General features: G+C 50.0%; 4 protein-coding genes across 4 annotated transcripts in view; 2 read left to right on the forward strand and 2 right to left on the reverse strand.

The window, feature by feature from the left end:
• The window catches only part of P153DRAFT_335387 (uncharacterized protein), a gene marked incomplete at its 3' end in the record, with an annotated part of 2,414 nt that extends 524 nt beyond the window's left edge, over positions 1–1,890 (reverse strand). The window contains exons 1-3 of the mRNA XM_033665652.1: positions 1,785–1,890; positions 1,569–1,719; positions 147–1,519 (exon numbers count right to left, since the gene is read on the reverse strand). Coding sequence (XP_033526836.1) covers positions 147–1,519; positions 1,569–1,719; positions 1,785–1,878 — 1,618 coding nt within the window. The 5' untranslated portion in view covers positions 1,879–1,890. The remainder of the gene's footprint in view (positions 1–146; positions 1,520–1,568; positions 1,720–1,784) is intronic.
• Positions 1,832–3,033, forward strand: P153DRAFT_421381 (uncharacterized protein). Its single transcript, XM_033672312.1, has 2 exons — positions 1,832–2,486; positions 2,550–3,033. The coding sequence occupies exons 1-2, from the start codon at positions 2,056–2,058 to the stop codon at positions 2,950–2,952; spliced, it is 834 nt and encodes a 277-aa protein (XP_033526837.1). The 5' UTR covers positions 1,832–2,055; the 3' UTR covers positions 2,953–3,033.
• Positions 3,034–3,241: 208 nt separating this feature from the next.
• P153DRAFT_421382 (MFS general substrate transporter) lies at positions 3,242–5,134 on the forward strand (the record flags this gene model as incomplete). Its single annotated transcript, XM_033672313.1, has 7 exons — positions 3,242–3,353; positions 3,396–3,481; positions 3,539–4,068; positions 4,120–4,225; positions 4,268–4,353; positions 4,411–4,633; positions 4,754–5,134. 7 exons carry the CDS (start codon positions 3,242–3,244, stop codon positions 5,078–5,080), a joined length of 1,470 nt encoding a protein of 489 aa, XP_033526838.1. The 3' UTR covers positions 5,081–5,134.
• An 801-nt stretch (positions 5,135–5,935) lies between these two features.
• On the reverse strand, positions 5,936–6,640 carry P153DRAFT_355057 (uncharacterized protein; the record flags this gene model as incomplete). The annotated part of the gene is made up of 5 exons (XM_033666544.1): positions 5,936–5,959; positions 6,090–6,128; positions 6,185–6,236; positions 6,300–6,448; positions 6,503–6,640. The coding sequence occupies 5 exons, from the start codon at positions 6,638–6,640 to the stop codon at positions 5,936–5,938; spliced, it is 402 nt and encodes a 133-aa protein (XP_033526839.1).
• Positions 6,641–15,875: the final 9,235 nt, after the last annotated feature.

The raw sequence follows: 15,875 nt of genomic DNA on the forward strand, positions 1-15,875 counted from the left end.
TTCTGCAGCATCCCATTGGCCTTGATTAGAGTATATTATCGCCAGATTGCCCATGTTTCTCAGCGTGTCTAGATGGTCCGCTCTAAGCTTATTCTTATCCATCTCCATTATTCGCAATTGAATCTCGGCTGCTTTATCCCATTGACCTCTAAGGTTGTATGCCAATCCTACCGCGTTCATACTACACAGGGTGTGCTTGTGTTCCTGACCCAAGATTTGTGTATGCACTTCCAGCGACTTCAAAGCCAGGGCCTCAGCATCGGCAATATTTTTTTTACCATTGGCATACGATGCTGCGCGATAAAGCAGTTCAGCCCAGTCTAGCAGAGAAGACTTTGTTTCCGGTCGTAGATCTGCAGCTGACTTGACGTGCGCATACAACGCCTGACATGTTGGCCAATTCTCGTAGTGCCCATTTTTAGGGAATTCCGCGCATAGGATTTTTATGAACTGCTGCTTCCATTGCTCTATTTTGCTGTTGGCTTCCAGCCATTTGCGCGTCGCTCGCTGTACCAACCTGTGCATCTCGAAGGTGTGCATATTGGCTTCGACCGAGATGAAGCAGAAGTTGCGCAATGTCATCACATCCTCTTCGAACGAGTCACTATCGCTGGCAATCGCCTTACAGTCGTCCTGACTTTTACGATGACTTTTGTCAAGATGGAAAAGATATCTGAGACGCTGTTTTGTCGAGATCCTTTTTACTCCTCGACTACGGATGAGTGTCTCGGGAATGCCTTGCCGGTCGAAGAAGCTCATCAAGGAAAGCAGCTCGGCGGCCGACGGCCTGGTCCGTTGTATGTGCTCGAATGATATCTGCCAGGCAATGAAGATAGAATTCTTAGCGTCCCGATCCCTACGAAGTTGCCCGCCTTCGTAGTCAAGAAGTCCTGTCCCCTCGCGATCGCTGTTCTGGAACTTTTCGAGATATTCTCTTGCCGAACAAAGAGGCGCTCTTTGCGAGATGTACGACGCCGCTTGTACAATGGCCAGCGGCATGTACTCGAGCGCCGCAGCGAGCTCAGCAATATCTCTGTCATGTCCTTGGACTCCTAGCTTCTTCTCGAGAAGCGCTTGTGCTTGCGCTTTATCAAACGGACCTACCGTAACGATGTTGCGTTGCTCCACAACCTTCAAGGCCGCCTCTTTGTTCCGAGATGTTACCAAAACCGAACCATGCTCGCTGTGGGGAATGTGTCTGAGAAGCGAGTTCGAAGTGGACCCAGAGCCTCCGGCCTGCTGGCCCGTGTCGTTGGCTCGGACATCGAGAAGGGAGCCAACATCGTCGACGTTGTCGAGTATGACCAGCCATCGCTCTTTGCAGTGGCGCAACCAGTTGTGCACCAGCTTCAAAACGTCTTTCTGAGGGTCGTGCCGTCCAGCGATTTTGGCGCACTCGGCAATGTCGCGAAAGCTTTCCTCGAATCGGGCTGCGTTGCTGGCATAGACCCAGAACACCCATGTCTCTGGCGATCTCTTGTGAGTTCTGTATGCATACTCGATAGCAAGCTGTGACTTGCTTCGTCACAATCAGCGCGTGGTGCAACCCGTGTGTTGTGTGCACTCACCCAACGCCGCCTAGGCCAATGAGCGCGGTCCGTTCGCCGGATACCGCGCATTTTTCGTGCACCTGATCGAGTATCGACTCTCGCTCAACGAAGTCGACGTCGCGAGGGAACGATATCAAGATTGTCGGGTGCGGTGGAGTTTCTGGTCGTTCTGTAGTGGGGCTAAGTTAGCCCTGGTCCGCGCCGTCCCGACCCACACGCGATCCCGTCACGTACCTGGGGAAAGCTGGAACGTGGTGTTGACAGGCCCGTTGACAATGCCGGCCTGAAAGCCAGCGTTTCTATGGCCAAACGTTGACGCGGAGGCCATAGTAGTAAGAAAACAATGCCATGAGCGATAGTGTTCGCGGCGAAGTGTCAGCTGGGCTTCAGCCTGGTGGTCTTAGTGCGATGACATTCAGCCGCCCCCGCAACTACTGCAATCCTCAGCTGAAGCATAGCCAAACTCACTACGACTTCACCAGCCTTCCGGTGTTCCAGGACAACTATGAGCGATCCTTTGAGCGTTGCAGCAGGTGTTGTGGGTCTTACTGTGCCAGCTCTGCATGGTACGAGACTTTTACTAGACGACCTACAAAAGATTAAGGATGCGCCTGAGATGGTCCAGCGCCTGAAAGGCGACGTAGGCGCGATCGACCTGGCGCTTGCTTCGCTGCGAGCTGTGAAAGAGCATGAGTGGGAATCACTTGGTACGACCGTAGCAGAGGACGTCAAGACAACTATCAGTACATGCACAAGAGCGTGCGACGCTTTCCGAGCTGACCTTCAACATTGGACAAGACACTCAGCTGGAGGGAAGTTGACGTTACAGGATCGTACGAAAGTGGGATTTTGGAAGCAAGCAGAGATCAGGACCATATCAGAGCAGCTTCAGAACTGCAAGATCACTGTTACCTCCGTCGTCAGCATAGCCACCTTGTAAGCAGTCCGAACGCCGCACCCTACGAGATGGAAGCTAACCGACGCGTTCCTTCCTCGTAGATACAGCTCCATTCGCCATTCCCACGTGACAGAGGAAATCAGGCAGACAATTTCAACGAACCAAGTACAGATTAAGAGCGCTATCAGGACGGTAGATGAGAACCTCGAAGCTCTTGGAAGCAGAGGCGGAGAGTTGCAGCCCGAGTCAGGTGACGAGGACCTGAATGAAAGCACGAGTCGTGTCGAGGCTTTGCGACAGCTTGAGGAGGAACGCAAAGCGGTAGCCACGACCCGAAAGCTGCTGGACAAACTACTGGCCAAGGCGCAGGAGGAAGAAATTCAGAAAGCTGTTGCAGAGAACCAAAACCGGTCAACTACTGCGACGTTTGGTCACTCAAATTCTGGCTTCCAGGCGAACATTGTCAACGGTGGGCTGAGTGGGTTCAGTTGGGGCGGAAAGTAAGAGGATATGTTCGCTAACGCTTTGTAAAAAGATCTCAAGCGCGTTAGTTAGGTTGCTTGTCTAATGAATATCTTGCTGCCTAAGCCTATCGCTTCACCCTTACACCTGCTAGCTAGAGCTGAGCTGACCAAGTTATCCCCGTAGGTACACGTGATTTCCGGTCCGATACATTCGGCATCCGGTAAATGCGAACCCCAATTTCTCACCTTGATCCAGAGTCAGAGCCTCAATACCCCTCCATTCCCCGAATCGCAACCATTTCCTTGCCCAATATCTTCAACTTCCGAAAATGGCGACGACAACAGTCATCGAGTTGGAAACCCTCGTAGTCGACTCCGCCACAACCAATGCTACTCGTCTCGTTTCCACTCCGTCTCGAGAAAGTCCTACACGCCCAACGGGTCTATCGCTCGATCAATCACCGACTAACGAAACGACAACAGCTCTTTCCAAGAGCCGAGCTGTCATCGTGATAGGCCAATTAATTGGACTGCAGCTTTTCACAAGCTTCTGTAATGGCATCGTCGTGGTCAGGTTACCCGCCATTGCGGGCACGTTGAGTCTAGAAGCTGGCCTGCTCCTCTAGCTAACGTCTATATTTTACCTTACCGCCGGGTCGTGTTTGATGTTGGCTAGATTAATTGCCAATGTCGTAAGCATAAGGCCTGTGGTGCTTGCGGCAAACATCCTCCTAGTCGCAAGTGCTCTTAGCTGCGGCCTAGCACAGACTAGAGGTGAACTTATTGCTTTTTGTGGCCTACAAGGCGTTACTAGCGCTATGGCTGTCCTAGCGTCTGTTTTAATTATTTTAACAAGCGTTGAGATTAGATGGCTACGTAATCTTGGATTTGCATGTCTAGGATTTTTAGGTCCGCTTAGGTTCTTGATTGGCTTGGTTCTTGGTGGCGTGTTCGTGGACAGCGTCGGATGGCGGCCAGCATTCTATCTCGCTGCGGCTGCTAGTTTTGTCTTGTGCGTCATTGGGGTTTGGGTGTTGCCTCGGGATGCTCGACCAAAATCTAGACGTACGATTGGGAAACAGTTAGCTTTTGAAACTGATTGGGTCGGGACAGTAATCTCGAGCACAGGGCTAGCAACGTTGTCGTATGCATTGGCGTAAAATACCACGACTCGTTCATAGTACTACACATGAACTGACAACGGCAGAATGTTGTCATCTGACATCAACAACATTCGGCGGGCATCCAATATCTCACTATTGGTCATCGGTGTTGTTTCGGTCCCAGCATTTGTCTGGTGGATGAACTACCAGGTGAAGCACAACCGCCCAGCACTTATACTAAACTCGCTCTAGCGTAACTCTAATTTTACAAGCATTTGTGTCATGATACTGCTTACGAGTGCGGTCAGCAACAGTATAGAGCTATTCAGCAGTTTGTTGTACGTCCCCCGCCTTCATTTTGATCTAGGAAAGAAGTCTTTACTGACGTCTCTCAGCTTTCAACAAGTCCAGGGCAACTCTGCGCTCGGAGCCTCACTGCGCATCCTCCCTGCACTTGTTATGGCCGTCCTGACCAATATCTCGATGGGTTATTTTGTCAATCGCTTGCCGGTCATGTGGGTCGTGCTGATCTCCTCGGCATTGTCCGCTATTTCACCTCTACTCATGGCCGTCGTCGATCCTGAATGGCCATATTGGTACATGGCATTTATTGCACAGGTAAGCAAGTTCACTACGCTCAATATCTTGTCGCTCCTCCTCCTTACCAACTGCCTACGATCCGACCCATCTTCTTTCACGCAATTTGCACCTCTGCCTGGCTAATCAAACTCTGCATAGATTCTCCAGCCTTTGAGTCCAGATGTTCTTTTCACCGTTGGCCTGCTCGTTATCTCCGCCGTCTTTCCCCCGCACACCCAGGCCCTGGGTGGGGCAGTGTTCAACACCTGTGTACAGCTTGGCACGTCAATCGGCTTGACGGTTACGTCGGTTATTGCTGACTCCAGAACAGCCGCTTCTGGTGACGTTGATAAGATGTCTCCTAGTGCCCTTATGGCTGGGTATCGCGCAGTTTTCTGGGCCTTGTTTGCATGGATGGTATTTGTGTGTCTTGTGGGAGCGTTGGGATTGCGCAAAGTGGGCAAGATCGGGGCGAAACAGGACTGATATAAAAACGCATTATTTGCTTGGTTCAACGCGGAAGGATATGATGAGTGTAGGAATGAAGAGAAAAATGGTGGCGAGTCTCGGATTTCAAGAATCTATGTACACCGACCTTTTTCATGCAATTATTTTACTTTCTCGATCAACTTCTAAGCAAATAACCAACCACGGGCTAGCAAGAGACAAGAAGGGTTGAACCCCTGTACCGTTTAAAAGACTACGCGGTAGGGACGCGTAATCACTTTGACAGTTAGTGCTACTTCCGAAAACATGTGATATCCTAGAGATGTTCGCAGAACATAGTGACTTACACGTAGCCAAAATATGAGATCCCATCATTTGACCCTATGGGGACCGTTTGAGTGACTGATATCTCGCCCACGATAAGACAGGTCAATGCGGTTAGTGTACAGCATCGGTACGATGTTTCTTGACACAACATAACAAATACAGCCGCAATCCTCCCTAGCACGCGATGGGCGTACATGTGGGTTATCAAGAGCACTTCGACCGACTTCTTCTAACATTCGCAGCAACGGTTCTGCAATAACAATGTCCACGAATCTCTTGATATAAAGAGAGCAAGGGCTACGTGATAGTCGAATCATCAACCCCAGTCCATATCGTATTACTTTCAAGTGGCTAGCGTCTTCTCTCCAGTGTTAGGTATTACAGCCCCACGCCTTGGCGCTGGTGTAAGGCCTGACGGTTAGGGGAGCTTGTCGATGACGATCATTTCACACAGGCGGCGAGATATCAGGCAAAGCTCACTCTCAGAGACTTATAGAACCAGAAAAAATGGTCTGAAGTTGAAGTTCCATCATGTTGATTGCGCTATAATCTCCATAAAGAACTGATTCACGCTACCCCAACTTTGGTGTTCTAGAAAGAAAAGAGTGACCTTTCTAGCAGACACTTCCTTACTCCCAATCAACAGCATTGCGTCCCATGTTATCAACCCTCCAAGGTAGTCATGTTCGCACGAGGCTTAGTAGCTCTCTGCTTCAATTACCTTGAAGCCCTGGCTTGGTTTGGTACCGGTCGTTTTGAGCTAAAATTTCCAGAATCAATTTCTATACCATAGTCATCCACACACGTATGCCATACCTGATACGATTCCTCGGTCGGGACTTCGATGTACTGGCCATTCTGTGAGAATCTTCGACATATTAGATTTGATTCTGTGATGCCTTTGGCCGATCTTGTCGCCTATTGAACTTACGTATACAGGTTCTGACCAGTCGGGGCAATGGTCCATTCGTCTGATGGTTCTTCGATCAGGTGTGCAGCTAGCCTGTCTTGTATAGTGCTAAGAGGAGCCCCCATGATTTTGACCCTATATTTGTCTCCTCCAAGTGACTCAATTATCCACTAGAACATCGAAGTTACAACACTGCTGCTGGCAACCCTAAACAGATGGCCTACCGGGTGTGGCACTGCCGCATCGTTTTGCTGAGCCACAATTCTCTTGGGCAACAAAGACAGATCTTCAATGGCGAAGCGGCCAATCTTGAAGTTGCCATCGGCAGTCGTGACTTTGTAAGTGGCGGTTTTCAAAGGCATCTTGAGGTCGGTGTCTCCTAGATTATGAAATTGAGTTTAAGGGAAGTTTATGATGGGCAGAAAACGCCGGAATCTTGGGGTAGATTTATATCCTCATCGGGCCAAGGGATCATCGTCCTCGATGTCTCAATGTACGTAATTGTGTCCTTTTTGAAGAGTAGTACCTCGATTTGGGCTTTTTGACAAGTCATCTTGCAGCTCCTAGTAGAGGTTACACAGCTTTGTGCACATCGTATTTAGTGTCACTACATCTAATGTGGCCCTATCATGCAGGGTCTCGACTCGTGATTGAGGAGATCTTATATGCTTGGCTCTCCACAGCATCTCCAGATGCGAGCGATCGATCGAGATGCGGCCCGTCGCGCTTCTAGTGTTGCATCTGCTCAGTGCTCATCGAATGCGTCCATTTACTTCTACCCAATGATATATACGCATGGTGGAGTAATACGCATAGTGGAGTAATACGCATAGTGGAGTAATACGCATAGTGGAGTAATACGCATAGTGGACTAATACGCATGGTGGAGTAATTCGGCGCACACTGCGGCTAGCAAGTACAGCTATTACTATCTGATGGCCCGTCCAGAGCAACAGCTACCCATACGCTGAAACAAATTCATGTTAGAGACACCAGGATGGGTCCCGCACGACAGGGTGGGTCGTCAGCCTGCAAAGACGTATTAGTATTCACTTTGGCACTAATACAAAGATGTTTGTGAAAACGGCGAGTTGAACCTCCATAGATGTCTTAGATATTCCAAGATGAAAAACCATCTTTTGTCAACGAAGTCGAGGATAAACAAAGACTGCAAAGGCTCTGTGAAGGCGCTACCTCAAAGATATTCTCGTCAACATGAGAAAACCTCTTGGTGTTCCATACGCCGTTCCTAAGGCCGCCGGGAACCGTAAGCCCGCATGAAAAAAAGCAATTAACTGCATTGTGGACAAGGTCTGGACTCACTTGAGGTCAGCAGTGACCACATCGTATTTCTGGTGGTTTTTGACTGGAGCCAACGTATGCCAGGCCTTGTAACACTGCCTTCGAAGAGATGATCCACACAGTTGACTAGTAAATACGTCTAGATCCTGGAATACGTGGTCGTCTGGATACGACCCCCTCGCGACGTAGTTGAGATCATGGCTGCATGAGGATGTCAATCAAAGCTCCGGCGGCCGAGAAGGCATCGGTGTTGGTCTTGATGTTAGGCTTGATAGTCTATACTGTCGGCCTAAAGTGGGTGTTGAGTTGCCTCGTACAAGTAGTCGATGCCTTCGCCGTGGATAAGTCGTAGAGTTTGCCTGTTACGCATTTTTGTCACTGAGAAAGAAAAAAACATCGTGGGCATGTCTGCAAGGGTTGTGGCCGGGAATTACTAGACATGCGATCAGTTTACCATAGTCGAATGAATTAAAGCGTTGTAGAACCTCAATAGAGGGAATCTATATTTTTGCGCAGGATGCAATGGAGGGTCTGTCAGGTAGGTAGCTGTTTGGACAGGGCTTGAAATGTCATCCTGGAATGCCAACGGAGATCTACATGGGAATTTTCAAATCCCATAGATTGTGTACCCATGCAGGATCAATCAATGATCGTAATGTTATACTTTCCATCGAACTTCAGCACTGAAACGCGTACCCGAACATATCAGCCACCTATTTTTACGGCAAATGTTAGCGCAAACGTTGCACCCATCATTCACTCTTGCAATCTCATCGGCGTTCGTACATGCCCATCATAACGGTATCGATAGAGATCTAACACTTGAAAAATGCTTAAAGGTGAACACTATAGCTAGAGGTGTGTTTTTGTTGATCCAATGGATGCCACAGGCCAGTCAGGATGTGTGCGATTTGAGCATGTCAGGAGCGCTGGTAGCGTTCGCGATTTGGCTCAATACATGCTCACTGCACATTTGCATGAGGAGTTACACGAAGCAGCAACCTCGAGCAGATGGCGCGCTACGAGCGGCTACTTCGCGCACTTTTTCTGGCTTTAAAGTCGTATTTCTTCGGACGTCGAGAGTCATTGGGGGAACGTTGCGGCTGAGAATTGCAGATACGGCTACGTTGCCCATCCGATAGAGTTCCTCGATTGACGCTAACGAATTTGCACTTGTGGCGTCGTGTTCCCGCACCGTTTGTAGGGCCGACTGAGGAAGAGTCCAGATCGATAAATGCCGCACGTCCTGCTCACACCTCATATCAACTTCTGTCTTACCGGGACTCTCAGATTGATTTAAAGCAGGATACAGAATAGGTTAGACTGGCCTCGTTTCTGCACTAAAAAGGGAGGTACGTCCACTGAAACGCTGAGTAGAACTGCGCAAGTCCGGCGTCTCAGGCTCACGTCAGCGAACCTTAGAGCGCCATCAAAGTCTGTTATTTCCAGTATGCTAGGCAGTGAACCTGTTTAAAGTGGGGATGGGTTCAGGAACAAGCTTTTTGCGAACGGGACGATATGGCGTTTAAAAGGCTTGTGCCTAGCGCCTGGAGCATACGTATCCCGTTATCATAGAAGCGTGATTGCTAGGGTTCGTGGCTTATTTTCAGGGCTCCGATTCGTGGATCAATGGATGTTGGCGCGCCGTCATGGATTTCTGAGTGGCGTAGGCTGAGTTATGTGAACTGAAAACATCACTTTCACGTGGTGGGGGTGGGGCCAATTGCGCTAACATCTCTCCCAGCCGTTTGAGAAATTGCATCGTCCCGCGCTACTTGAAATCTCCTTTCCTCTCACGAATGCTTATTTGATCTAAGGAACGCTTATTTGATAGAGCAAATTTTGGATTGGTTTGGAGGTCCGAACGATGCCGAAGTTGCTCGAGTGTCCATCGCGGCGATTGATGGCTTGGTGTCTTCCGCAGGCGTCTGTGCGACGTGACAGTTCTCGCAAAACCCCATCTCCATCTACCGATAAGCGAGCAAAAGTGCCCATAGCGCTTCAGTACCGGTGTGTTGGCGTCTATTTCGCCCACGATAGGGCTCAAAATTGCTTAGGCTCACATGCAGGCACCTGTCAGTCCCGCAGTGTCGGATATTGCGCTCCACTCCTGCACATCGGCAGCACGACCCGAACGGTCACAACGCCAACGATTGTAGGAGTAGCCACGCGGACGACATATCAAAAAAACGATACTGATATTCTGTCATTCACGACATGCTACCGACATGTGTCGCTGGGTGACAAGCTTGCTCTGCAAACTCAAAACTGGGGTTTGCTTGACGGCGTGCAATGATGCGTCACTTGGTGGCGAGCAAGATTTCGGACATGAAACTGTAGTGAACTTGAGGCGTCTGACAAGCAAGGTCAACCCCCCTGCGCACATCGATTCGAGATCTTCTGGTAAATTAATATGCCGAACTTCGGTATCTGAATCAGGTACGTCAGGACGGCCAGATCATTCCAACTCTGGAGACGTATGTTATATCCTTGCGAAGATCTTCCCAATTGAAGTGTTCATCAGCTGCGATTTCCGCTCTTTTCGTTGTCATTCATCGCCTCGTTGAGAGTGTCACTCACTATGCGGTCTATCTTTTGTTTCACCCTTATCGGGCTTGCTTCTGCGCAAAATTCCACTGCTATCAGCGGATTGTCATTCTTTTCTAGCGCAACTTCAAAATCCTCCATATCAACCACAGCACTTAGAACATCTTCTGCAACAATTTCTAGCGCCATCTCAGCAATCACCGTTGCAGCAGATGGTTCGGGGCAGTTCACTGCCATCAATGCTGCAGTATCGGCTGCGCAGAACAGTGGTATTGCCACTGTCACTGTTCTCCCCGGCACCTACACCGAGGCAGTCACGGTCAGCGGTACTGCAACAGTCACGATCGTAGGTGCCACCGCTACGGCTGCAACCGATTGGTCTCAGAATCAAGTTACCATTTCCAACTCCACTACCCCCCTCACTATCGGAACCAGCAACTCGAAGGGAGTCACGCTACGAAACCTTAACTTCGTCAATTCGGCCTCTACCTCAGAGTCTACTAACGCAGTTGTTATCGCGCTGAGGGGAAGCAATATCGCCTTCTATGGGTGCTCCATCGTATCTCCTGGTGCTACAGCAGTCTCAGCTTCATATGGTCTTGCACTGTTCGCAAACTCATACATCGAGGGTTCAGATAAGCTTTTCTACAATGTACCGACCATGTACATCTACAAATCTACCATTGTACCCCTGTCATCGTCAGGAAGCATTGTTTACAGCAAGGGCGCGACCCAGAACGGCGTCTTTTCCAATTCTACAGTTGTGTTCGACTCCAGCTCGATCCAGCAGAAGTCCGGGAGAACCAATACTGGAGTGTTCCTGGCCGCTCCCAATGGGGCTGGCGCCACTGCCATCTGGCGGAATACGTCAATTGGATCTTTCGTTTCTACAGCTGGTATTCACAGTTCTGCGGCTACCTTCACGTCATTCTACGGTGAATTTGCGACAACCGGTGCCGGCTCATATGCTAAGAACTCGGCTCTTCGTTCCAGTTATGACAACCTCCTCACCGCAGATCAAGTCTCTCAGTTCACCATTGACAAAGTATACGGAAATGCGTTCTATCCATACGGTAGTTCAAGTCTCAGCTGGATTGATCAAACTGTTCTGTCTGAGTTGACAGAGTCGGACTCGGCTCAGGTTGCTCTCGCTTCATCTGCAGCATCATCTGCATCGTCAACGATCTCGATTACACCGTCAAGCACAACAAACTCCACCAGCTCAGCAACAATCAGCCCGTCTGCCACTACTTCACCATGCGCTTTGGGCAATTCCACTACTCTTACAGTCTCGAAGAACCCTGGCCCATGCGAGTACGGCAACGTAACTCTAGCTATCAGTAGCCTTCCCAACGACAGCAAAGCATATACCATTCGGATCAGTGCGGGTGTCTACGTCGAGCAGTTGTCGATTACCCGTAAAGGCAAGGTCACATTGGTTGGTGCCACCAACTTCACGAACGACTACACGCAGAATCAAGTGAGAATTGAGATCTCAAACGGCGTCTTGACCAGCGCAGGCCAGGACGAGATCACACCTGTTATTAATGCCAAGAAGACCAACGATAATTCAGGTCTCGCATTATACAACATCGATTTTGTCAATACCTACCCGCAAACGAAGAACACCGCAGCTCTGGCGGCTGACTTTTATGGAGCTAACATCGCTGCATATGGTTGCTCATTCATAGGTTTCCAAGATACCCTACTCGCCAACAAGGGTACGCAAGTCTTCTCCAACTCGTACGTGGAAGGTAGTGTCGACTTTATCTGGGGATATTCCACAGCGTTTTTCCACAAGTGTATGATTGTCTCTAATACTGCCGGTGCGTCCATCTCTGCACAAGCTCGAAACACCGCTAGCGACACTGGAGGCTACGTATTTGATACTTGCATGGTAACTTACAGCTCCACTTACGGAAGTACCTTCGGAACGACCTACCTCGGACGCCCCTACTCAGTGAATTCTATTGCGGTTTATATGAACTCGTACTTGGACAAACATATCAACTCTGCAGGATGGTCTGTTTGGCAAACAAGTAACCCTCAGACATCCAATGTGCTCTTCGGAGAATATGCAAACTCCGGTCCCGGGTCATGGCAAGCTTCCACACAACGTGCTAGCTTTGCAACGAACCTCACGACTGCCCAGGCCAGCAAGTACGAGCTCTCAGCGTGGATTGGCGATACTACCTGGGTCGATCAGACTGCGTATAACTACATTCCCTCATATAATCTGACTGGACCTTCATCCACGCCCGCGAACACGACGAGTACTGGTAGCACCGCGACCGCCACCGTGAATGCCCACCCTGACAGCGGCGTCATACCTCCTGCTGATAGTGTCATTGTTTCCACCGATGGAAGCCACAACGCTGGCTTCACCAACATTACCGCTGCTCTTGCGTCGCTGCCCACGGATGCGACGAACCAGACGATCTTTGTCTACCCTGGAACATACAACGAACAGATTCCATCAGTAAACCGTCCTGGTGCAGTAAGGATCATCGGTTACACCAGCGATAGCCCTGGCCAGTCGTACAAGGACAACCAAGTCACAATCAGCTACGCTCGTGGTCTTTCCGTTTCCCCTCTCCCTGTTGGCCATTCGGATGCAGAGACTGCCACCTTCGCGACAGCATCCAACAAGATCAGCCTCTATAACATCAATATTGTCAATACTGATAACCTTGATGGGTCTACGGCATCCTATGTTACGCTTGCTGGCTCCATCTATGGAAACGACATCGCATTCTACGGCTGCTCTTTTGATGGATGGCAAGATACCTTATTGACGGGTGCGACCACTGGTTATCAATACTATGAGTCTTGCTACATTGGCGGTGCAATCGATTTCATCTGGGGATACTCCAAAGCCTACTTCAAAGGCTGCACGATCGGCGCTAAGCGTAAATCCTCTGCCATCACTGCCCACAGTCGTGCCTCCTCGTCGGCTATCGGAGGTTACATCTTCGATCAGTGTCTATTCACTACTGCACCCGGCGCAACAGATGATCTTACTAACAAGGTCTTCATTGGTCGTCCCTACTCTGCTTACGCTCTTGTTGTGGTAAAAAACTCATACTTGGATTCTGCGATCAGCCCCTCCGGCTGGAAAATTTGGTCTGCAACCGACCCAAGAACGGATCACATTACCTTCGCGGAGTTCAACAACAGTGGACCCTCCAACTGGGAGAACAATGTCGCTGCTCGTGAGGCGTTCGGCAATGCCACACTTCTTGCATCTGACACTTATTCGCTCACGTCTGTCATGGACGCCACCGATTGGATCGATATGACCTACTGGAACTCTATCGTTACTCCACAGCCAACCGTTGCTGTCACCATCCCGACGAATACTACTGTCGGTGGCAACTCCACGTATGACGGAACAACGCCTCCTTCCGGAGCTCTTATCGTTTCTAAGACTCCGATCGATGGGGTGGTTACCTATGACACCATCCAAGGTGCTCTCAATGCCGCCCCAGTCTCGAGCAAGATCAATGCTACCATCTTCATTTACCCCGGAATTTACAACGAGCAGCTCATTGTTAACAAGTCTGGAACCACTATCTTCATGGGGTATTCAAACGTCACAGATGATTACTCTCAGAATCTGGTCACAATCCAGTTTGATCATGGAATCGATACTCAAGCGGCCTCAGGCAGCAACACTGATGGCGCAACCGTCTTCACTACTGGCAACTACTTCTACGCGTACAACATCAATTTCAGGAACAACTATGGAACCACCAAGAACATTGCCTCGCTTGCATTCGCCGTCCAGAGTAGCAAGTTTGCTGCCCTCTACAGTTGCCAGATATATGGAAATCAGGATACTCTAAGCATTTCTGGCTATTTTTTCATGTTCAAGGGCTACGTCGAGGGTAATGTCGATTTCATCTACGGCTCTGGATCTGCGTACTTCCTGGACTCCACGATCTCACCGAATGAAGACGGCATATCTATCGCAGCGGGTAAGAGAACTACCAATACCACAGCTGCCGGGTTTGTCTTTGATCAGTGCACCTTGAAGCCTGCTCCTGGCACTGGACCTTTTACAAACATCGGTCTTGGTCGTCCTTGGAACAGCTTCTCGCGTGTGGCATATATCGACTGCTATCTTGATTCCATGATCACTCCTGCAGGTTGGAATCAGTGGAGCAAGTCATCGCCTCAGACCGATGGTGTTGTCTTCGGAGAGTACCACAACTATGGTCCTGGATCGTCCACTTGCAGCCGCGCCAGCTTCTCGCAGCAGCTCTCAGATGCCGATGTTGTCCAGTTCCAGCTCGCCAACTTCTTTGCGTCTATCAAATTCATCGACTTCTCCCATGTCGACACTCAGCCATTCACGATTGGCAGCGGTACAGCCCAAGTATGTGCTTCTGCTTCTTCGTCAATGATCTCGTCAACTACGCTTAGCTCCAGCACTCTCTTGAGTTCCTCTACCGTAGTTTCAACTATGTCTCTTCCCCTCGTTACTGCCTATACCACGACTACACTCACCGCCAAGCTTACAGCCAGCACGACTGTCACGAACGCCGACATGACATCGACTACTGTCGTCAAGATCACTTCTACGGTATCGATCAGTGGCGCCGACGTTGTCAAAACTAGCACTGAGAAGGCAACTGCAACTGTGTCGATCACATCTCCTGACGTGACCTCGACCTCGACCATTGTGGTTACCGAAGATCATGGACTCACCGTCACTCCAGAGTTGATCACGAAGAGCATTGTGGTTACATCTACCGCCACTATCGCTGGCGTCACGACCCAAGCTGCTGCTACATCGACCATCAAGGGCGTCACAACGGTAACCGCTTTCTATACCTCGACTCCCAAGGCCACGACTATTACCCAGAGTGAGGGTTCTACGCTGCTTCTCACAAGCACTGTCACACCTAAAGGGGCTTCTACTACCGTCAAAACGACCGTATCTGTCATTCCAAGCAACACAAAGACTGTCACGATCAAAGCGAAGAACAGCGTCACCGTCAGCGTCGTGTCCACCAAGACAGTTACTAAGAAGTCCACGACAACAGAGTCTTGCATACCCACTGCTGCTGCACGTATGGTCCGCCGCGGTGCTGTCTTCCCCCGCGCTTTGGTTGGCACCACAACTCTGACTGTGACCACAACTCTCACCAGCTATGTGAAGACGATAACAGCCACACAGAGTGGCGCTACCGCCTTGGTCACCGCGACGTCCATTGCGAAAACGCAGACTATCACGGAACTCGGAGTCACCAGCACTGTAAGCTTGACGTCTTTTGTCAAGACTCTCACCGTCGCTCAGCCAGGCTCGACCCAGTTCACAGTCGTGACTTCGACATCCGCAGTTGGCAAGACAACGACGCTCAAAGCATCTACGACCACGGTTTCGGACACTCACTACGTCACCAAGACGGGACTCCAGACTGTGACTGCTCCAGCTGTAACCGTAAGCAGCCTCAAGACAAGCTCGAAGGTACAGACCGTGCTTGCGGAGCAACAAACTGTTTACGTCACGAGAATCGCTGATGCAACCTCGATTATCCGCACTACGCTCCCTGCAAGCACAAACACCGTCTTTCAGACGATTACCCAGGGAGGCGGCGTGATCACGAGCACTGTGACGGCACCTGCAGGAACGAAGACTGTTGTTGTGAAATCTACCACGACAGTTTTCGCGGTCGCGACGAAGGTGGCGAAGAATGCGAAGGCTTGCGAGTAGGTATATTTGATACATGATTCCAGGTTTGA

The sequence above is a fragment of the Dothidotthia symphoricarpi genome (assembly GCF_010015815.1).
Source record: "Dothidotthia symphoricarpi CBS 119687 unplaced genomic scaffold P153scaffold_5, whole genome shotgun sequence".
Taxonomy (NCBI): Eukaryota; Fungi; Ascomycota; class Dothideomycetes; order Pleosporales; family Dothidotthiaceae; genus Dothidotthia; species Dothidotthia symphoricarpi.